This window comes from Scyliorhinus canicula, chromosome 20, assembly GCF_902713615.1.
Source record: "Scyliorhinus canicula chromosome 20, sScyCan1.1, whole genome shotgun sequence".
NCBI classification, from domain to species: Eukaryota; Metazoa; Chordata; class Chondrichthyes; order Carcharhiniformes; family Scyliorhinidae; genus Scyliorhinus; species Scyliorhinus canicula.
In genome coordinates this window covers 67,724,139-67,746,672 of record NC_052165.1, presented here as the reverse complement: position 1 = coordinate 67,746,672, position 22,534 = coordinate 67,724,139, and the positions used below count along the sequence as shown (strand labels likewise).

The following is a 22,534-nucleotide window of genomic DNA, read 5'->3' as shown; positions in this document are numbered from 1 at the left end:
ATCGCAAGAGGCGGATCTCCAGAGCGAGGCTTCGGTTGAAGCGAACAGTGGGCCGGTCTAATTCTGAGGGGGATGGAAGTACACCCTCACCCACCATCCTGTAGAACAGGTCTGAGAAATACTGAGTCGGGGTGCGACCTTCGATCCTCACAATATGAACATTCTATCTCCTGGGACTGTTCTTCATGTCATGGAGAATTTTAGCGTGCATATCTCGGTTGTGGGAGCGAGACCCACGCAGACATGGGGAGAATGCACAAACTCCACACGGACAGGGGCCAGGATCGAAACATTTTAAAACCCTGCACCCAGCTCCTCTTGTGTGTGGTTACTGGGTTACAGGGATATGGTGGAGTTTTGGGCTTCGGTGGGGTGCTCTTTCCAAGAGCTGGTGCAGACTCTCTTTTCCGAATGGCCTCCTTTGCCCTGTAAATTCTATGATTCTATAAGCCCAGTGGCGAGCACCTTGAATCGCTGGCCATTTCTTCAACTGCTTTTTTGATAAAATGCCACTTCGTTTCTTTAATCTGCAGTGTTAAAAGCCATTTTGACACCCAGCACCCAGCCCTCCTTCGCAGCCTCATTCAGCAACGGTGAAGTTCTTTTCACACAGTCCTCTAGGTTGCAAGGATGATTGCAGAGGCAATGTTGTGACTGTCTATTTTGCTTATTTAAAGGGCTGGTACTTTTGTGAAGTACTTTTTAAATAGAGGGGGAAACAAAAAAAAAAACACTAACATTGAAATTTGGGAGGGTGGCAGAAGTGCAAACGTAAAAATTCAGTAATATGCCGATATGTTGCTGGATGGTGTTTGAGGCCTCAGAACAGATGGCACACTATTTCTGTGTAATTTCTATCTGCTCATCTCCACACTTCCTGCATCAGTCGGATGAGTGAACCTCAGATTAATTCATGGCTTTGGTAAGACAGTTTGGTCTGTGGTTGCTGTACCAGGAAGCGAGCTCAGTCCGACATTGATATAGTGCATCAGATCATTAACACACAGTGGCTAATGAGCTGCAGTTTCCACGAACCGGTAAAAGTTCGAATCACTATTTAAGTAATCGTTGCTTCTTAACTCTTCGTGCACCACTCCCGGAGAAATCAAAGCTTTGAATTTCACCACGGCTTCTTGTTTGATGCAGTCGTCTCAATCGGGAAGGAATGCGCAAGGGTGCTCGGTATCACTGGAAGCTAGCTGGTGCCCGCTCCTGTTCTAGTTAATCCCATAGAACACCAGAGATTGGAGATCTTGTCCATGAGCGAATGAACACCTGAAGCTCGTAACAAAACTTTGGTAATTTTCAGTTTTGCTAATTGGCAGTTAAGCTGAATATTCCAGAAATTGTAATGCAGACAATTATTTAACTTCACTACCAGTACGTTATGATTTTCGGCCTCTTCCATTCAAATCATGATAATTTAATATTTTTGTAATTGAATTCTCACATGGCTGTATTATTTACATGGTGCAGAAATATTATTAAATTGTGACTGTATTAACTTATGTGTCAGGTAAGATTTATTTTTGAGTTGCCACTTGTTGCGATTTGGTTAGGGGCTGGTACCTTTGTTTAAAAGTAGATGTGGCTTGGAATCTTGAGTTGCTTACCAGGGAATAAAAAAAACACAAGGTTCCACGGTTTTAAACAACATAAAATGAACTTTACTAGATAAAATTAAGAAGAATAAAGCAATTTACAACATTTAGCATTCGGAATTAACTTGTGATAAATATGAATTAACAGGCAAACTATGGTCAAACATACCACATTAAATGGCAGAAGCGAGCAAGACAGATCCCTCTGATTTTATTCTATCATAGAGCAAGTGTTCCTGGCAAGGTCAGCAATTGTTGTCTATTCCCAATTGCACCTAAACTGGGTGGCTTGTTAGACCATTTCAGACATAGTTAAGAGCCACATTGCTGTGGGCTTGGAGTCACAGGTAGGCCAGGCTGAGTAAGAACAGCAGATTTTCTTCCGTAAAGGTTAATAAAAAATCTTTATTGTCACAAGTAGGCTTACATTAACACTGCAATGAAGTTACTGTGAAAAGCCTCTAGTCGCTACATTCTGGCGTCTGTGCGGGTACATCGAGGGAGAATTCAGAATGTCCAAATTACCTAACAGGGACTTGTGGGAGGAAACTGGAACACCAGGAGGAAACCCACGCAGAGACTGGGAGAACGTGCAGACTGGGCACAGACACTGACCCAAGCCGGGAATTGAACCTGGGATCCTGGTGCTGTGAAGGATTTTAGTGAACCAGATTTGGCTCAAATCCCAAAATTAAACATTCTCTGCACTGCATTTGTGCCGATATTCTGTCGCAAGCTAAGTCAGCCAACCTGCTGTTTTAGGATCTTACATTTCTAGCTGTTAACACTTTAAGTCGACAGGGCCCCAACCTTTTAAGTGCAATAGACTCCAAGCTGCGTTAGTTGCATTTATCCCATTTTCTACAGTTAATCTTTAATTCTCTCAGAACTGAAAACTACCGTTAAAATATTAACATAGGACGGCACGGTGGCAGAGTGGTTAGCACTGCTGCCTCATGGCCTTGAGGACCCGGGTTCGATCCCGGACCCGGGTCACTGTCCATGTGGAGTTTGCACATTCTCCCCGTGTCGGCATGGGTCTCATGGGTAGGTGGACTGACCACGCTAAATTGCCCCTTAATTGGAAAAAAATAATTTGGCACTTTAAAAAATATATATTAATATGAACCATGAACTAGATATTGTCACACGCTTCACTGGGCTGTGGAAAAGCTTCCTCCGGCCTTGGTGATTAAAAGCCATTAGCTGTATCGGATGACAAAACTCAAAAAAAAAAACCTTTGGGGTGAATTCTCCATTTTGGCGGGGTTCTCCATTCTGCTAGCAGCACACCCCCACCCACGGCTTTCCTGGCAGAGTGTTGTGGTTACAAGGGGAAATTCCATTGGTCAGCTCTGGGAACAAATACTCTGATCTTATTGAATGGTGGAGCAGGCTCAAGGTGCTGAGTGACCTACTATTCTTCATTTGTTTGTAAGTAAAATGACACCAGGTTTTCACAGCTTTGTCTGTAGCAGCCTTTCAATTGTGTGTGTGTGACTATTTTTAGAGAGTGAGTGGGGTCAGTAGTTCCTAAAAAAAGAGCTCCATCTCCTGGAATGTATTTTGGAGGAAAATAACTTTAGAGGGGGAAGTGAGCTTTTTTTTGGAGGGGAGGGGTGTCAGGTTCTCCTATCTCACTGGACGTCACTTTACTGCTCATATCTGAATGAAGATGTGGGCCATTGACCTGGATGTCAATAGAGAGGTGCCTAGGTTGGGAAAATTGTGGTGGATACTGCAAACAGGTCGACATGCAGAAGATAGAACATAATGTGACCAAAGACTCCTATGGGGCAGAATTTGAAAATGTTTTCTGCAGAATAACACCGCATATCATTCAGATAGTAACACGTGCCCAAAAATACTTTAGGTTTTTGCATTCTATTTATCTTTTGTGAGCAATTGCTACAATCCTTGCTTCCTGCTGGTAGAAAACTTCATCAATGCAAACTGTATATCCTCCAACGATGTGCGGCTGTGAGTTCTAATAAGTTCTTTCTCTTGCTTGCTGCATGTGTAGCCCTACACCCAAATATGAAGGCATTTGGAAATCGTGAGGGAAAACATTTTGGTCATTCGACTATGCCATGTATCGATCTGCTTTTCTTTCCAATGCGACAACTTGGGATTGGTCATGTACAAACTTAACGGATAGGGAAAGACATTCTAGGCCATCGCAGTCATGTGGAAAAATTCCTTTGCCGACTTCCTCAGGATCACATTGACCAAGTATTATCTGCAGTATAAAGCCATTTACCTTCTGTTAGGTGCAATCTCTGCTCCAGTCAGGACACAGTCCAGCTCCTTGAAGGCATGCAGGGAGTAAGCACCACCAGCAATGTACTCCAAATGCTTTTTAAGGCTGTCGTGGCTGCATTTTGTTCTGCCTCTGCCTTCGTGAGTTTAAAATGAGAACCTTTAGACTTTTCTACACAGTGGACAATATGGCATCTCTTAACTAAATAGCTCCAACACTCACCTACGCCCACTTGCTTTGGAAAATACCCTTTTTGCCCCTACCTTGGGAGTAGAGTTTTCCAGGTAACAGGACCAGAATTTAGTGATGAGGCTGGAGCAGCACTGACATTTTATACAAAGTGAAAAGGATCAGATAGTGACAGGGAGATATATAATTGGCAAAGTGGCGAGTAAACCCTGGCATTGGTGAGATCTTTGCTTCAGAATTGAAGAACTGATCTGTGGTCGATGGCTTTTCACGTTCCAGGATTCACCTGCGAAAGCTAACCAAATGGGTTCTTCAGGCAAATTGGATTTTCGTTTCTGGAGAAGAATTGCTTGAGTGCCTGTTATTTCATCTGCATTTAGCTCTCAAGGTGGCTGTGGTGGGGAAGAGACTGTTGCCCACTTCCTTGTGGAATGTGCCTCTGCAAAGGATGTCTGGAGAAAGATGCTGGGGCTTTTGTCGAGGTTCATCCCAAGCAGCTCCATGCCTGCAGCACTCTGTCTGTGTCCAGAGTCACAAATACAGATAAACTGGAGAACCATCAACTTGGTGAAAGACGCTGTTTGGTCTGCCTTATACCTGCTAGTCATCCAGTACAAAGAGTTGCCCTCAACCGTGTGTTGCAGAGTGGCGCATACCAAGGTCCAGGACTATGTGCTGAGGGGGGGTGCTAAAGCTTGGGGCAGCAGTGGCGGAAGCTCTATGGGGAAGGGTCGCTGTCTCAGGTCTTTCAGCCCAGCGCACCAAATGGCTGGAAACTATAGTAACCTTCTCCTGTTTCCATGTTCCTACCCCTGTGGCAATATAAAAGCAAATTACTGCAGGTGCTGGAAATCTGAAATAAAAATTTAGTGCTGGATAAACTCATCAAACCTGGCAGGATCTGTGGTGAGAGAAACATAATTAACACTTTGAGTCCAGTATGGCACTTTGGGCTATGTGCCTGTACGCTGTATGGAGAGAAGTAGAATTCTATTGCACTTTCTGTAATTTGAAATGTTTTGCCCTCGGGCTGCATACCTTGACATGGAAGGTACATTGTGAATTGCAAGAGTATTGCAATTGTATTGAGGGCAGTTCAATGGAACAAGATGTATGGAGACGGGCTGAGCTCTATTGCACTTACTGTAATCTCCAAGTCGATGTATTGCAATGTTACAAAAAAATTATAAAAAAGTACATTTAACATGTTCTAAGGTGTAAGCTGCTATCCTTCTGTCCCAGTACGAAGGGGAGTTCTTGGACTAGAAGAGGATATGGTCAAGTTCGGTGATGTGGTGTTCCCAGCACATGTTTTAAATTATTGGTGCTGAGCTGAAGTCAACGTTTCTGGACTTAAATACTGCAGATGCTAGGAATCAGAAATGAAAACAAAGTGCTGGAAAAAACCCCAGCAGGCCTGGCAGCATCTGTGGGGAGAGAAACGAGAGTTAACATTTTGAGTCCAATATGACTCTGAAGAAGAGTCACGTGGACTTGACATTAATCCTGTTTCTCTGCAGATGCTGCCAGAACTGCTGAGTTTCTCTGGCATTTTCTATTATTGATTTGCGATCCAGTGAACTATTTTTAAAAATGTAAGTGCCAAGTTAAATTGTGGAGAGTTGGGCCCTTCTGAGGAATATTCCAACAAAAAGATACCATCTTTTCATTCTGAACCAGTCTTGTGCATTTTTCTTTTCCCCCCCGTTGTGTGCGGATGTCCTTCACCATGTGTTCCATTCTGACTGCTCAGCGTTAATGCACTGGTGTACACTGTAGCAGTGGTCTTGAGAGACAGCACATGGCAAAATCTGCAATCGTTCAAGTATCTGGCTCCAGCTTGTGTAAAACGAGCTTGTTTTCACTGTAGCATGTGAGAATGTCACTGGACATCCTGGGGAGGCGGTGGTATAGTGGTATTGTCACTGCACTAGTAAACCAGAGACCCAGAGTAATGATCTGGAGGCTGAGGTTCAAATCCCGCCACTTCAGATGGTGAAATTTGAATTCAATAAAATTCTGGAATTAAAAGTCGAATGACAGCCATGAAACCATTGTCGATTGTCATACAAACGTTCACGAATGTCCTTTTAGGGAAGGAAATCTGCCACCCTTACCTGGTCTGGCCTACATGTGACTCCAGACCCACAGCAATGTGATTGACTCTTAACTGCCTCCTCAAGGGCAATCAATGATGGGCAATAAATGCTGGCATAACCAGCGATGCCCACGTCCCATGAACAAATACATTTTTTAAAAACCACAAATGTTTTGACATACTGGTTCGCATTGCATTATCGGGGGAGGGGGGGGGATTGAATCCTGTTTGTAGGATGGCCCAAATGTGTGCCAATTATACATATTTGAAGATGCCGATGATTGGAAATCTTGTACGGCTGTTCCGCAAAAATAAATTTCTAAGCTAATAACATGTCCTTCGTAACTCACTTTCTGGCACTTGTTCCAAATTGGTGAATGGTTCCTGGGCTATCTGCGACACTCGGAAATATAATTGACCCGATCTCGCTCATTTTAAAAGCAAGCCAGAGGATTACAATTTGAACAACTAGCAGTTAAGTACTTTTAATTTTTTTAATGCTGCTGAAAGATTGAAACTTGTCATCACTTAATGGATCTTTTTTTTTACCCAGATATTTGCAATTTTTGGATTTGCAACATGTGGTGGATTCAGTGGCAAAACTGGCTTGAATGTGAAGTGCAAGAACACTAATGACACTCTTCATCTTAATGCGACCTTTCAGTATCCATTCAGGTTAGTAATTTGGTCTTTATTGTTCAAAATAGAATTTAACTTGACACCATTGAGACCATTTGTTTCGTATTGTAACTTTTTCGCTAGTGCAGAACTTGACATTGTACGTCAATAAATTAGCATAAAATTTTGATGTTTAATAAAGTTCAATTTGTCAACTTTCCATGCTTTTTTAGCTGTCGTTCTGTATCTCAATGCTTCAATTAAATGGAAGCTTCCAAAAATTTGAAGACAAAAGTTTGAATCTCTTTGCAATCTTGAGTTTTTTATGTTTAACAAAAATCCCGAGTCTTGGTTTGCCCCCCCCCCACTTCTCTTCTGCATGTCAACTGGAATAGCCTAGCACATGAAATGATAAAGTCGGGGAATGACTGAGGTAGCCTTGTACCATTACTAGTTTTGTACCATTACTAACAGCATGTTACTGTATTGTTATTGTTGAATGGCGCAGAGCAGCTAAGGCATTTAAATGATGGATCTCACATTTGCTGCCCTCGCCTGTCAAGGGTGACTACACCGTTCACTGTTTCTGAGAATAAATTTTGACGATGGAGCAAGTGAGCATAACTTTAGTGTAAAAGTAATTAAGTATTGCTGAACAGACCGAAAGAACATGTATGCACATTGCGCCTGTTTCAGTTAAACAAAATAAATGACAGCCATTCGCTGGTCACGGCATTGCCTTGAAAAATGAACCAATCAGAGTCCAGCTTCCCAGTTTAAATTCTTAAACAATGCTCAGCATTTAACTGTCAAGTCACCATTAATTGGTGCGTATTTTCCATGACAATGCCTCTGCCAATAAAAGTACACTTGCCTACCAATCAGCGCGCTCCCCGTACAATATAAGGGTCCCCCCCCCCGACATTGGTATTCTTGTGATCGTTCTGATGAGCTTAAGACAAAAAGCTTCGACAGAATGCCTTTTCTCAGCAATATTTGTAAAGTAATTCTTGAATTTGTATATTTTCTAGGTTGAACCAAATTTTGATTGTCACCAAGGATACCTGCAATCAAACAGTAGAAACCCACCTAGTGGGAGATTTTTCATCCTCTGCTGAGTTTTTTGTTGCAATCGCAGTGTTAGCCTTTCTCTATTGTATGGCCGCCCTTGTTCTGTACGTTGGCTATCTCCATATCTACCGTGATGGCAACCGTGGGCCTGTGATTGTAAGTAACTTAATGGAATGCTTTCATGAAACGTACTGTACACATCATTGTAATAGTTAGAAACTAATCAAAGTTGTAGCTTTTGACACCGATAGGAGTGTTTTTAGTCCTTGCCACCTATGAACCATTGGGTGAAATCAATATGGAGGGAGGGGAAAATACTTCAAAGCATGTTGTGATGTTGAGGAATCTCTGCATGCACTTGCTTACCTTATAGGGCATCTATAGCTTGTTTAGTGGCAGATCTCAGCCTATCTTAAATCGATATACCATAACAGGCTTCATGCAGAAATAAACTATTTGTTGCATGTCAGCTGAGTGCTGCCTATTTGTAGCCCTATTTAGCTACTGATACCCACTTGCAGATGGTTGTGGGGCTTTTTTTGTGTGACTCCATATTCCTTATGCATTTCCCTAAATTGAACCATTGTGCGCCATAATCTACTAACAATCTTGTCACCCTCCCTGTAAGTGGGGACCTGAGATTCTTGCACCTGTACTCTTCTTGTGACCAAGCAGGGATCTAAATTTTCACTGCATTAGGAAGGTTTAATTGCTGATGTTGAATTGAGGATTCCAGTGATTTCAGACTTTGACAATCGACTGCTGTATCCCCGAAAACTACAGCGCAGATGTCAGTGGTAACTCCAGGAGGGACTGAAATATTATGATTGGTGCTGGAAGGGGTGAACCTTCTATTAAAAGAAGCTTGGAGCTGTATTCTCTTTACCCACTTGTCATAATGACATGAAATTCAATAGCTAGTCGGGGACTCTGCCATTTTCTGTTGCTATTAATAGTAAAGTTCAATTGCGTACTGTCAGTCATCAATTAGCCCAGTATCGCGGGCTTGCTGTATGTTCCACTCAATTCTAGTATGTTCATTTCAGAAAAGAAAATCCATTTCAAACGGCCATCTGACTGACGAGGCCAAAATGTCATTCCAAAATTCAAATAGTTTGATTACGGTGGATTACATAATTTAATATTCATAGAGCACTCTTTTATATTTAGTGAACAAAATTCAAAGGTTAAAGTTTACTTCTAAATCCTTATTGTTGGGGAACATTAGCCCTGCTGATCTATTTAGTACAGGACCACAAATTTCCCAGTGTCCTGACACATTTATTCCTTTCAAATATTTACCCAGGGGCTGTTTTATGTTTCAAGTATGTTAGCGATGAGCATCTTCTGTTATATATTAAATATCTGCTTGCTTTAATGTCTGTAAGCTGCCATTCCCATTCATGATGGAGTCAAAATGGGTAGACTGGTTCTTGAGTTTTAAAACAGCTTGTCATTTTGTTTCCTGCTGCACAAATAAAAGGATGAATTTGAAGTGTGGTAAGTTGCGTGGCATTTCAGGATATGCTCAATTCGTCTCATGGGATCTATAATGTAATTATTGAATTTGTTCTGTTTAAAATCTTCCATGTAGCTGAGGTATTATTGGTTGTTCTGTTTCCATCTGGTATTTTTCCAGGCTGTGCTCATGAGGTTCAATTACTTGTTCATATGTGTGACTCTCTGGAAGCCCGCGAAAATAGCATTGTAGAAGGAAAGCCATCCCGTAGGCTGACGGCATTGCATGAATTGTATGTCAGTATGATTTGAGGCTCACAGCTGTGCGTTTTAATTGACTCTTAACCAGTCTACATAATCGTCAAGGCCTCATGTGTCCCAGGATTTCTTTTCAGAAAGGTTTGTAACAGGAAACGGGAAGTGGCGTGGGGACAGGATATCATTTACAAGTGTTAGGAGAGAACCAATGACTTTGTTTCCAAAACGAACAAGTATCACTTTTTAAATATATATTTTTATTAGATTTTTAAATTTTGTACAAATAGCGCAACAAAAATAAATCAATACAAAGCAGTACAGTACAAAACTAAAATTCTTGCAAATTTGTAAAAAACGAGACAGGATGAATTTAAAACAACAGGTTTAAGGAACCAGTGTCTCCCGTTTTAATACCGGATCCACAAAAAAACAGATTGGGGGTGAAAGAGGAGAAGGCCATAGAGGTACGATAGGATAACATCTCGGGCTGCACACCTTTGCCTTGCGAGATGATGACTTATAATATGGCTTGGAGGAAGTCAGATCAGATGGAGCCTATGAATTTGAGACAGGGTTCCCACACTTTACAGAATGCATCAGACTTAGAACGGATCACAGATGACAGGAATTCCATTGGGATATACTCCATGACTATTTTCTGCCAGTTTTAAATTGAATGATACTTGTCGCCGATCCAGGAACAAAATCTATTTTCATGAGTTGCAAAAATTAGGACATTGTACAGCCTTTTTTCATTAACGTCAGTAATTCTCCCATCTGAAGACCTAGAATCAGGAATAAATGATTAAGCTCTCGGGCTCTGTCAAATATCCTCTCCAGCTCCCTGACTAGATCAGACCAGACCAATAGGATTGAATCTTAACACATGTCCATGTACAGTGTATATAATCACCCTCGACTACCAGGCACTTTAAACACGTTGGGGATGTAACCGGATCAAGCCTGTGTCTGATGAGGTGTGAGATCTTCAGTATCTTAAACTGAGTCTCCTTCGTTCTATTGCAAACCAAGATTTTACTGACATAATCCTATATACTACCCCATGTCTCCTTGTCAATATTATTTGGCAGGTCTTTTTCTCAAGACTGAAAGGCACCCAATGTAATAAATCAGGATCTAGAACACAGGCCATTGTAAAACTTAGGGCACAATTCTCCGCACTCACGACAGTGCGGAGAATAGTGGGGTTCGTAAAATTTTACCGCCACGCTAGTCTGACGCCCTCCCGCTGTTCTCTCCCCCCCCCCCCCCCCCCCCCCCACGCCCGACTCCCGATACGAATCGCTGCCGCCGTTTTTTTACGGCCAGCAGCGATTCTCAGCTGGCCGATGGGCCGAGTTCCAAGCCCTTTACGGCTGATTTTACGAATGGCAAACACACCTGGTCTGGCCGTTCGTAAAAACGGCCGTAAAGTGCCGATTTTTAAAATCATGGCACTGATTGGCGCGGCAGTACCACGGCCGTGCCAAGGGTGCCATGGGCCCGCGATCGGTGGGCACCGATCGCGGGCAGCGGGTCCGATACCCGTGCACTCTTTGTCCTTCCGCCGCCCCGCCGTATCACTTTGCGGGGCGGCTGAGGGGCATCCCGGCCCGCGCATGCACGGGTTTCGCGCAAATGCGCGATGACGTCATCCGCGCATGTGCGGGTTGGAGTCTTCCAATCCGCGCATGCGCGGCTGACGTCATGTGACGCGTCAGCCGGCGCAAACTCTGGCAAGCGGGCTTAACGAAATTCGTTAAGCCCGCGATGCCGGAGTTTACGGCGGCGGCATGCTAGCCCCGACCGGGGACCAGAATCGGTTCCCGGTCGGGGAGGGGGAGGCTGGCGTCAAACCCGCCCGGATTTGACGCCAGCCTTACGATTTCTCCCTCTCTGGGAGAATCGCGCCCTTAGTGTCCGAAAGGTTAGGTGGGATTAAGGGGATGGGGGTAGGCCTCGAGTAGGGTGCTCTTTCAGGGGGTTGATGCAGAATCGATGGACCACATTGGTCCATTGATTCTGCATCAACCCCCTGAAAGAGCACCCTACTCGAGGCCTACCCCCATCCCCTTAATCCCACCTAACCTTTCGGATACTAAGTTTTACAATGGCCTGTGTTCTAGATCCTGATTTATTACAATGGTGTGGGTGAAATTAACAGTGCAAATTGACTATTCCTTCCCCCTTCCAAAGATGTCCAGATTTGTATCGTGACAGCTGGAAATATAACTCTTTTTCCCACAGCTATGACTAAATTCTTGAGTGAATGCTGGAAAAAACAGCAGTTCTGGCAGCATCTGTAGGGAGAATTAAATGAAAATGAAAATTGCTTATTGTCACAAGTAGGCTTCAAATGAAGTTACTGTGAAAAGCCCCTAGTCGCCACATTCCGGCGCCTGCTCGGGGAGGCTGGTACGGGAATTGAACCGTGCTGCTGGCCTACCTTGGTCTGCTTTGAAAGAAACGATTTAGCCCTGTGCTAAATCAGTCAGAGAAACGGAGTTAATGTTTTGAGACTATTTCAAGAACAGAGGGGGAAAATCTGTTGGATATTATGCTGTGGCTGGAAGAGATTGCAACACCAAATGCAGCAATCATAAGAACAAGAGAAAGATGATTCAAGTGCTGGGGAGGGGGAAGGAGTGTTTTTGCATTGAGACAAAAATGTATGGCAGTGTTCAAACTTTTTTTCCGGGGACCCATTTTTACCAACCGGCCAACCTTCGGGACCCAACCCGGTTGACCTTCGGGACCGTACCCGGCCGACCTTTGCGACCCAAGCCGGCCGACCCTCACGACCCACGCCGGCCGACCTGAGTGACCCACCATTTTCTCTTGCGTTGTTTGCTGCTGATAAAAATGGAGGAAATGGTTTTGGGTCCCTTTGGCCCTCGTACACGCTCCTCCAATGGAACCCGTTGGATGAAGGTGAAGCCTTCCGGTGTTGGAAAGTATGGAGTCTCCATCTGTCCAAACTTCTGCACTTTTTTCCTGTAAAATTTTATCAAATAAAATCCCCCCCGAACTTTGTTTTAAAAAAAAATGAAAAAAATTAAATTTAAATGAATAAATCCCCCCCCCGAACTTGTAAAACAAAAAGCTGCGACCGTTTAAAAAAAATAGTGGCAGCACTGCGTATGTGTGCCGGTGATCGTGCGCGCATGTGCAATGCGCCAAATCTTATTACATGTTCGCTGCCATTTTACAGGCTGCTTTCAGCCGGCGTTATTAAAAGCCGGCTGTTGCACGGGGATTTGCGCGATCGGGAGCGCCGCGAAGGACGGCTCCACGACCCTCCCGACACCCGTCCGTGACCCTCCCGACACCCGCCCGCGGGTCGCGCCCCCGAGTTTGAAGAACACTGATGTATGGAATGTTTTTTTTTAAAGGGATTAGGAAGGAGGAGAAAGGTCTGAAGTTGTTGAACTCAAATGTTGAGTCCTGAGGGCTGTAACGTGCCTAATCACCATCACAGCTTGCCTCCATCATTGCGGCCATTCTTCAGCTATCTAGATACTAAGCTCTGGAAGTTCTTCTGTAAAGCCCTACCTCTCTCTTACTTTAAAGCTCTCCTTAAAATCTTCCTCTTTGACCAAACTTATGGCCACTTCCCCTGTGCCACTAAGAAGCATCATTTTATTACATTGAAGGTGCTATATAAATAAAAGTTGGTGGGTTTGATGATCTGTCTTGTCTACCATGATTCCCATTTAGCATATGAAATCCTTTCGACAGGAGAACATGTTCAATGTGGCTTTTTGAACACATGGCTGTGTTTTGCAAAGTGGGAGCAGACCGCGAATTGAAGGAGAGGAAGCAACATTTTCATACCATGAAGGGGGGGGGGGGGCTTGTTTTGTTTTTTCCGGCACTTGCCTGTCCTGAGTTTGAACTGTGTAAAGCAAGCAGCAAAGTGGCTGCTGATTTGCTGCTGATCCGCCATCAAACATTCAGTACCATGTTCAAAAGATTTTCCAGTTATCCTTTCTCAACAAGTTTAAACTGGCACTGTACCCTTTCCCTTCCCCAGATAGTGACTTTTAAAAAGTGTTCATTCTTGCATATGTAATTGATTGTGAATGGCCCTGTCTGACAAGTTTAAATGGTGCACACAAAAAGTTTTTTTGAGGTCTCTGAGGCGATAAGAATTGATCACTTTTGGCCTGCAAACTGGTTTCTAACCTGCCGTTTGGCTGCTTGACTGTTGAGGAAAGATTGTTGTGTTCACCAGTACTTCCCTTCCTGCTTCCCTCTGGACCACCAATTAAAGCTCGACTGAGAAAAGTCTCATTTGTTTGATTTACATGTTTTTCTGCTTCACAAATCCATGTGTTCTGCGACTTCCTATGTTTATCATCTTATGGTATAGTAATAAATTAGCAATCCAGTCTTTAGCTTCAGTCTATAACTGCCAGCCAGTTAGTTACTAGACAACCTAGATTAAATTTATCAAAAGTACTAAAAATCTTTATCTGTTCATTATTGCACTGCCTGTTTCTGTGCTGAAAATCCTATGCACTTCCAACCGTCTTCATCTCACTTTCTCAGCATTACATTTATTTCTTTCTCTCTCATTCAACTTTCTTTTAAATTCATTTACGGGATGTGGGCGTTGCTGGTTAGGCCAGCATTTATTGCCCATCCTGAGTTGCACTTCAGAAGGTGGTGGTGAGTTGCCTTCTTGAACCGCTGCGGTCCTTCGGATGTAGATACTGTTAGGGAGGGAGTTCCAGGATTTTGCCCCAGGGACAGCGAAGGAGCGGCGATAGTTTCCCAAGTTAGTGTTGTGAGTGACTTGGAGGAGAACTCCAAATGGTGGGGTTCCCAGGTATCTGCTGCTCTTGTCCTTATAAATGGTTGTGATCGGAGGTTTGGAAGGTGCTGTCGAAGATCCTTGGTGAATTACTGCAGTGCATCTTGTAGATGGTACACACGGCTGCCACTGTTCGGCGGTGGAGGGTCTGAATCTTTGTGAAAGGAGGAGCAATCAAGCGGCTGTTTTGTCCTGGATGGTGTTGAGCTTCTTGAGTGTTGGAGCTGCACTCATCCAGACAAGTGGAGAGTATTCCATTACATTCCTGACTTGTGCCTTGTAGATGGTTGACAGGCTTTTGGGGGGGGGTCAGGGGATGAGCTACTTGCTGTATGGTTCCTAACCTTTGACCTGCTCTGGTAGCCACAGTATTGATGTGGCTAGTCCAGTTCAGTTTCTGATCAATGGTAACCCCCAGGATGTTGATTTATATGGGGGATTCTGTGATGGTAATGCCATTGAATGTCAAGAGGCCATGGTTATATCCTCTCTTGTAGGAGATGGTCATTGCCTGGCACTTGTGTGGCGCGAATGTAACTTGTCACTTGTCAGCCCAAGCCTGGATATTGTCCCGGTCTTGCTGAATTTGCACATAGACTGCTTTATTATCTGAGGAGTCGCAAATGGGGCTGAAAGTTGTTCAGTCATCCGTAAACATCCCCAAATCTGACATGCTGGAAGGCAGGTAATTGATGAAGCAGCTGAAGATGGTTGGGCACTACCCTGTGGAACTCCTGCAGTGATGTTCTGGAGCTGTGATGATTCACCTCCAACCACCACAACCATCTTCCTTTGTGCCAGGTATGACTCCAACCAGCAGAGAGTTTTCCTCATGATTCCACATTTAGCTAGGGCTCCTTGATGCTATACTCGGTCAAATACTGCCTTGATTTCAAGGGCAGTCAGTCTCCCCTCATCTCTGACATTCAGCGCTTTTGTCCATGCTTAAACGAAGGCTATAGTGAGATCAGGAGCTGAGTGACCCTGGTGGAACTCAAACTGAGCATCAGTGAGCAGGTTATTGCTGAGTAAGTGCCGCTTGATAGCACTGTTGATGACTCCTTCCATCACTTTGCTCATGGTGGAGAGTGTACTGATAGGGAGATAATTGGCTGGGTTAGATTTGTCCTGTTTCTTATGTACAGGACACAACTGGGCAATTTTCCACATTGCCGGGTAGATGTCAGTGTTATAGCTGTACGGGAACAGCTTGGCTAGGGGTGAGGAAAGTTCTGGAAGTTGCAGTTTTCAGTGCCTTCAACCGTTTCTTGATATCATGTAGAGTGAATCGTATTGGCTGAAGACTGCCATCTGTGATGCTGGGGACTCCTGGAGGAGACTGAGATGGATCGTCCTCTCGGCACTTCTGGCTGAAGATCGTTGCGAATGCCTCAGCCTTATCTTTTGCACATATGTGCTGGGTTCTTCTATCATTGAGGATGGGGATATTTGTACAGCCTCCTCCAGTGAGTTGTTTAATAGTCCACCACCATTCACGGCTGGGTGTGGCAGGACTGCAGAGCTTAGATCTGATGCGTTGGTTGTGGAATCACTTAGCTCTGTCTATTACTTGCTGCTTATGCTGTTTGGCACTCAAGTAATCCTGTGCTGTAGCTTCAGGTTGACGCCTCATTACCGGTATGCCTGGTGTTGCTCCAGGCATGCTCTCCTGCACTCTTCATTGAACCAGGATTGATCCCCTGGCTTGGTGGTAATGGTAGAATGGGAGATATACCGTACCATAACGTTGCAGATTGTGGTTGAATACAATTCTGCTTTTCCTGTGTGCCCACAACGCCTCGTGGATGCCCAGTCTTGAGTTGCGAGATCTGTTCGAAGTCTATCCCATTTAGCACGGTGGTAGTGCCACACAACACGATTGAGGGTATCCTCAATGTGAAGACGGGACTTTTTCTCTACAAGAACTGTACGATGGTCACTCCTACTGATACTGTCTTGGACATCTGCAGCAGGCAGATTGGTGAGGATGAGGTCAAGTATGTTTTTCCCTCTTGTTAGTTCCCTCACCACCTGTTGCAGTCCCAGTCTAGCAGCTATGTCCTTTATGACCCAGCCAGCTCGGTCTGTGGTTGTACTACCGAGCCACTCTTGGTGATGGACATTGAAGTCCTCCACCCAGAGCATATTCTACGCTCTTGAACCTTCAGTGCTTTCTCCAGTGATTCTTCCAAATGATGTTCAACTTCCCTACATTGGCCTCAACCATGCCCTGTGGTAACAGGTTCCACTTTCTCATCTTTCTCTGAGTAAAGAGGTTTGATCCTCAGATCCTTATTGGATTTAATGGTCGCTGTTATCTTTATGGCCCCTAGATTTAGTGTCTCCCACAATTAGAACAGCAGCTCTCCATACTCCCCTAGCTAATCTCCCAATTTTAAAGACTTCTATCAGGCTACCTCTTAGTTGCCTTAATCCAGAGAAAAGAGCCTAGGCCTCTTCAATCTTTCTTAATCGGTATAACCTCTCAGTTCTGGTGTCATCCTTTATGAGTGGGAATTAAGCCCCACATTATATTCAGGGTACATTCAGTGGGTTCATTTCCTTTGGGAAAGTTACATTTATTTAAGATGAGAACAGTGACATTTTGTTTCATAACATGTCCTCTTTGAATACACCACATTGTGTGGGAAGTTTGAGGTCAATTTATTTTCAGTGTTTTGAATTGAACTTTTATTTTCTTGTTGTTTTCTAGGACTTAGTTGTGACAACTATTTTTGCCTTCGTGTGGTTGGTCTCCTCTTCAGCCTGGGGGAAAGGCCTCACTGATCTCAAATACTCTACAAATCCAGAGACCATCATAAAAAATGCTAACGTTTGCAAAGGATTCGCTGACTGTTCTTCAGCAGGCGTGTCCGGCATGGGAAGCTTGAATGTTTCTGTGGTACGTGTGCTTAGTTTAATTTAATTCTCCATCTCCACCTATCTTGTGGTAAATAATTTTCCTGCAATAGTTGATTGACATTGTGTTAAGGCTTAAATGATGCTGTAGACTTAGAAAATGAACAGCACGCACATGGGGTTGGCAGGAGATGCAGAAAGAAATTTGGGGAGGGCATTATCTTTTTGGGGGGGTAGGGTGCTTGACTACTTCATGTGTGATGTTCCTTTGCCTATTTGTAATACTAATTCAGTTTGTTGTGTTGCTACTATTGTGCACTTGAAAATCTTTGAGCGTGTCATTCAGTCTGAAAACTTCAAAAATACTATTTTCAAGCCCTATTGGATAAGTCTGTCTCTGAATGCTCCCGGACGCCTGTGGGGTTCTGCTGTAATGATTGCTCACAGCAGATGCCTCCAGCATATCATATGACCTGGCCGTGCGTCAAATTAGTGTTTCGATCTACACCCATGATATTTTAAGGGTCTGGAAGCACTGCGGAAGAACTAGATCCATTACAAGAGTGAATCCTGTCCCTAAAAGGGCTCCAGACCTTTACATTCACATACGAGGCATTACTGCCAGTTCGTAGCTACACAGCTACTTTGCAGGAACAGTAGCCTGGTGGTTATGTTACTGGACTAGTAATCAAAATAATGACCCAGAGATGTGGGTTCAAGATCTAACATCGAAACTACGGAATTTAAATTCAGTTAATTCAATAAACCCAAATAAAAAGCTGATCTCTGTAGTGGTGACCGTCAGATAACTGGATTGTTGCAAAAATCCATCTGTTCGCTCATGTCCTTTTTGGACGGGAATCTGTCCCTATCTGGCCTGGCCAACATGTGACTCTCAGCAACGTGGCTCACTCCTAACTGTCCTCCATAATGGTGTATTGAGCCAGCGAGGTCTATCAGACTGCTATGAAAATGTCAAATGAAAATAAAATCAGATGGCCCAGCTGGCATTAACCTAGATTAATAACACAACAAAGGCACACCGGCCTAAACGATACTGCCATGTCATCCTCGTTCAGCATCCAGAGGCATGCCAAAATTGGGACAGAAATAGCCTGACGTAATACTACTCATTGAATCACAGCTTGCAGACAATTTTTCAAAAGCCATTTACGGGACATGAGCATCGCTGGTTTGGCCAGCATTTATTGCCCTTGAAAAGGTGGTAGTGAGCTGCTGTACTCCATTTAGCATAGGTACATCCACAGTGCTGTTAGGGGCAGGGACCTCCAGGATTGTGACCCAGCAACAATGGAGGAATGCAATAGATTTCCAACTCCGGATGGGAATAGATTTTCCAATAGATTTCCAACTTGGAGGGGAATCTCTAGCTGGTGGTGTTCCCATGTATCTGCTGAGGCTGTCCTAGATGGTAGCGGATCTGGAAGGTGCTGCTTGAGGAGCCTTGGTGAGTTCCTGCAGTCTATCTGGTAGATGATACACACTGCTGCTACTGTGTGTCTGGGTGGAGGGAGTGAGTGGGATGTAGATCAAGTGGGCTGTTTTTCCTGGACGGTCCTTGAGTGTTGTTGGAGCTGCACTTATCCATGCAAATGGAAAGTATTCCATCACACTCCTGACTTGTGCCTTGTAAATGGTGGACAGGCTTTGGGGAGTCAGGAGATGAGTTACTCGCCACAGGTTCCTAGACTCTGACCTTCTCTTGTAGCCACAGTATTTATATAGCGACTGACCAGAAACTGAACTGGGCTAGCCACATAAATACCGTGGATACTCAGTGGCTGGGAATTCTCTGGCAAGTAACCTACCTTCCAACTCTCCAAATCCTGTCCGCCATCTACAAGGCAGCTCAACAACATCCAAGACAAAATTGCAAGCTTGATTGGCACATTATCCATCAGCATAAACATTCACTCCCTCCACCATCAACACAGCGGCGGCAGTGTATACTATCTACAAGATGCACTGCAGAAAGTCACTCAGATTCCATTGACTTCCAAATTTGTGACCTCTACCACCTACCACTTAGAAGGGCAAGAGCAGTAACCCATGGTATCACCACAACCTGCTATTCCCCCTCATGATCTCTCACCACCCTATACCAAGTATACTGCCATTCTTTTTTTGCTTGGTCAAAATCCTTGAACTCTCTTTCAAACAACAGAGAGTGTAGCTACACAACATGGACTGCAGAGACTCAAGAAGATGGCTCAGCGCCACCACCATAAGGGCAATTAGGGATTTGCAACAAATGGTTGCCTTGCGAGTCATGTCCACATCCCATCAATGTATGGAAATCAAACAAAATTTTTGTTGCCACTGGACCAGGAGGTTCATTGCCACCTGAAAGCAAGTTGTACCCCTCATCTTTTGTGACTTCAAGTTTGTCAACATTGGTTGGCGCAAGGAAGAGATGCCGCCAATCCATGTCATGCAGAATAACCCAGGATACGGTCTACAGGATTATTTGCTCTATGTCAAGAAGCCATTCCTCCCACTACCTGGGAAAGATATGGGACCTTGGGCACCAGTATTTGTGGGGTGGAGGGGAAATGGGAATACCTCATCATCTTCAACTGTATCCCGCGTAAAGGGGCTCCCAGGACCCTCTGACAGAGAGAATACTTGAAGCCTCCTTTGTGGAAGATGAGATTCCTAACATGCAGGGTCATGTGGATTCATCATTGTTGGCGGCACTTTGGATCCTCTTCTTTGGTGTCCATGGGTTTGGAGACAACTGGAGTCTCAATTCTTTTTTCCTTTTGAATTCTGCTTTATCCCTGTAGGTCACATAGTCACTTATTTTCCCCTGTGATCAGCAGGAACACGTGATGGTCTGCACAAAAAACGATCTTTAAGCCTCCTTAGAGCTGAATGGCGCAGTGGAAGCACGCTGGGCCCATAACCCAATGGTCGATCAAAACCATTCTCTGCTATTTACGTTTGTTGTTACAGCGAAAAGGAATATTCAGCTGTTCCTCACAAATATATCTGATATTTCTTTGTGGGTGGCACGGCGACACAGTGGTTAGCACCGAAGACCCAAGTTCGATCCCGGGCCAGGGTCACTGTCCGTGTGGAATTTGCACATTCGCCCTGTGTCTGCGTGGGTCTCACTCGCACAACCCAAAAATGTGCAGAGTAGGTGGATTGGCCACATTAAATTGTCCCTCAATTGGAAAAGAAATTAAATGGTTACTCTAAATTTATTTTTTAAAAGCGCTGAGTATTGGCTCATTTTGCATCACTTCAGTTGATGAATTTTGATGTGTTCCATTCTTCCTTTGCAGGTGTTTGGTTTCCTCAACATGATCCTTTGGTGCGGCAATGCGTGGTTCGTGTACAAGGAGACCAGCTGGCATGCTCCACCAGAACCTCCTAAACAGGATCCAGGGAATGTGGCAGCCCCGCAACCACCTCAAAATCCATAGTGGATGTAGCTAAAAAATTGTTGAGGCATGTGTTTGAAAACTCACTAAGGCATACAGTAGGTTTCATAATTACTCATAACACTGCATTAGCTTGTTGGGAAGATGTGTCCGTTGTATTTACTATTTGTGCTTTTGTGCCATATGCCTTTTTGGTAGGTGGAGATGGAGGAAATAAGATGAATGTGTGTAGTCCTTTTTAAGTTGGGGTTTACAGTGAAATAATGTGCAGACACTGTCAGCAATAGTGTTCGTAATCTGTTATACCACATATGTAACACAGTGAAGCCCTTTCAAGATCTGTCTAACATGCCAGCCATTTCTGTCTCAGGTGGTGTTTATTACAGAGTATTTATAGTGTATGCCTTAAATCTCTAATGATCAGTAACTGACTACCTGTTAAATTTAGTCTTCCTATCGCCCTCATCTTGATGGGAAGCATTAAATGCATGATTTGCATATACTAACAAGCTATTCTGGACTATAAAAAGTAGGTGATTGCTCTTGAATTTCTTTTGAATGAATAGGATGTACGTTTTTGATTTTTAAAGTTGTCTTTTGTAAGATTAGCCTCATACTTGACCTATGTTGTACTGGATACAAATAGCTTGGTACATGAAAGATGTCAATCTTTAAAGGGCTGTGCTGTACTACACCATTCAAGCCATCGCAATGAGAAGAATTTTTGTTGGATTACCGAAAACACGTATCAGTTTTTTCTCTGCTTAGTCTATTTTCTTGTACAGAAATTATGGAAAGAATGTGAGCAAGAAATTATTTCTTTTGGCCAAATCTGCACTTGCTTTTTTCACAGGGGTGTGAAATCATTAGTTTCTTTTGTACAATACTTGATAAATAGCACTTTCTCAAGTTTTGTGTAGTTCCAATCTAGGCTTGTCTGATTGTTTATTTTTCAGTTCAGAGCAGTAAAAAAAAAAAAAAAAATCCTAATTGTCATTATGACCCACTTTCATTAGAAATTACGTAATTTGTAAAATGAAGGTCGTTTGATATAAGCTTGAAAATATTTGTTTCCAAATCTTTGCTTGCTTTGTCTCGCTGTCTTAAAATGTATTGATTTTTGACTGGTGCTGTTATTCAATGGTTAAGGCCTGTCGCACGATGTGGTAAATTACCAAATGTATTTGAGCTTTTTTTTTACACATATATTTGTACACATACATAAACTGCCTCCTTTTTTGATTTTGGAATTATGCTTTTGTTCGCAGTTAATCCTCCAATTGGCTGGATGCTTATGGAGGGGGCAGGGGGAAAAGGAGGAGGGCAAAAAAAAATGATTTGCCTCGTATCCGTTGTCAAAAGATCAATGTAATAATTCCAGATTTTCACTGAACTTAAGTGCCTTTTCCTCATCAGACACTGGCTTGTATTTTGAAAATGGAATTCTCAGAACTGTCCATGTATTTGGTTGGATGTGTGCTGCTGAAAGACCTCAAAGATGCGTCAAGTATTTTGCCAAACTTGGTAAATGTTTTGGCCTTGTGAGATGGTCTGTTCTGTTTTTAAAGGCCTCTGTTTAAGAATTCGGGAAAAATAAATAAAAGATTTTCTGTTGTTGATTGCCCTTTTTAAAAAAATAAATGTGTATATAAATCTTGCTGAAGTAAAATGGTGGGTCGCACACAGGCAAACTTGGACCATGAACATTTTTATAACTTAAGGCCATCTTGAGTTTTACTATCCTTAATTATTTTTTGAAGAGAATTTGTGAGAGAATTCTGTTTCTTCCATTTCTAGTTTTAAATTGTGTCGAATGTTATTTGACAGTAGAAATTATATGAAGAATACATTTTTTTGCTCAAAATCTTCTTACTGTTATCGGCAATTTCTGGAACT

General features: G+C 43.4%; 1 protein-coding gene across 2 annotated transcripts in view; it reads left to right on the top strand.

Moving 5' to 3' along the window:
- LOC119955309 (synaptophysin-like protein 1) overlaps positions 1-22,253 on the top strand; it is a 35,214-nt gene extending 12,961 nt beyond the window's left edge. For both annotated transcript variants that reach the window (XM_038781392.1, XM_038781393.1), the window contains 4 exons: positions 6,702-6,823; positions 7,798-7,993; positions 17,083-17,271; positions 20,540-22,253. In XM_038781392.1, the coding sequence (XP_038637320.1) occupies positions 6,702-6,823; positions 7,798-7,993; positions 17,083-17,271; positions 20,540-20,680 (648 nt within the window). In that variant the 3' untranslated portion in view covers positions 20,681-22,253. The remainder of the gene's footprint in view (positions 1-6,701; positions 6,824-7,797; positions 7,994-17,082; positions 17,272-20,539) is intronic.
- The last annotated feature ends 281 nt before the right edge of the window (positions 22,254-22,534 follow it).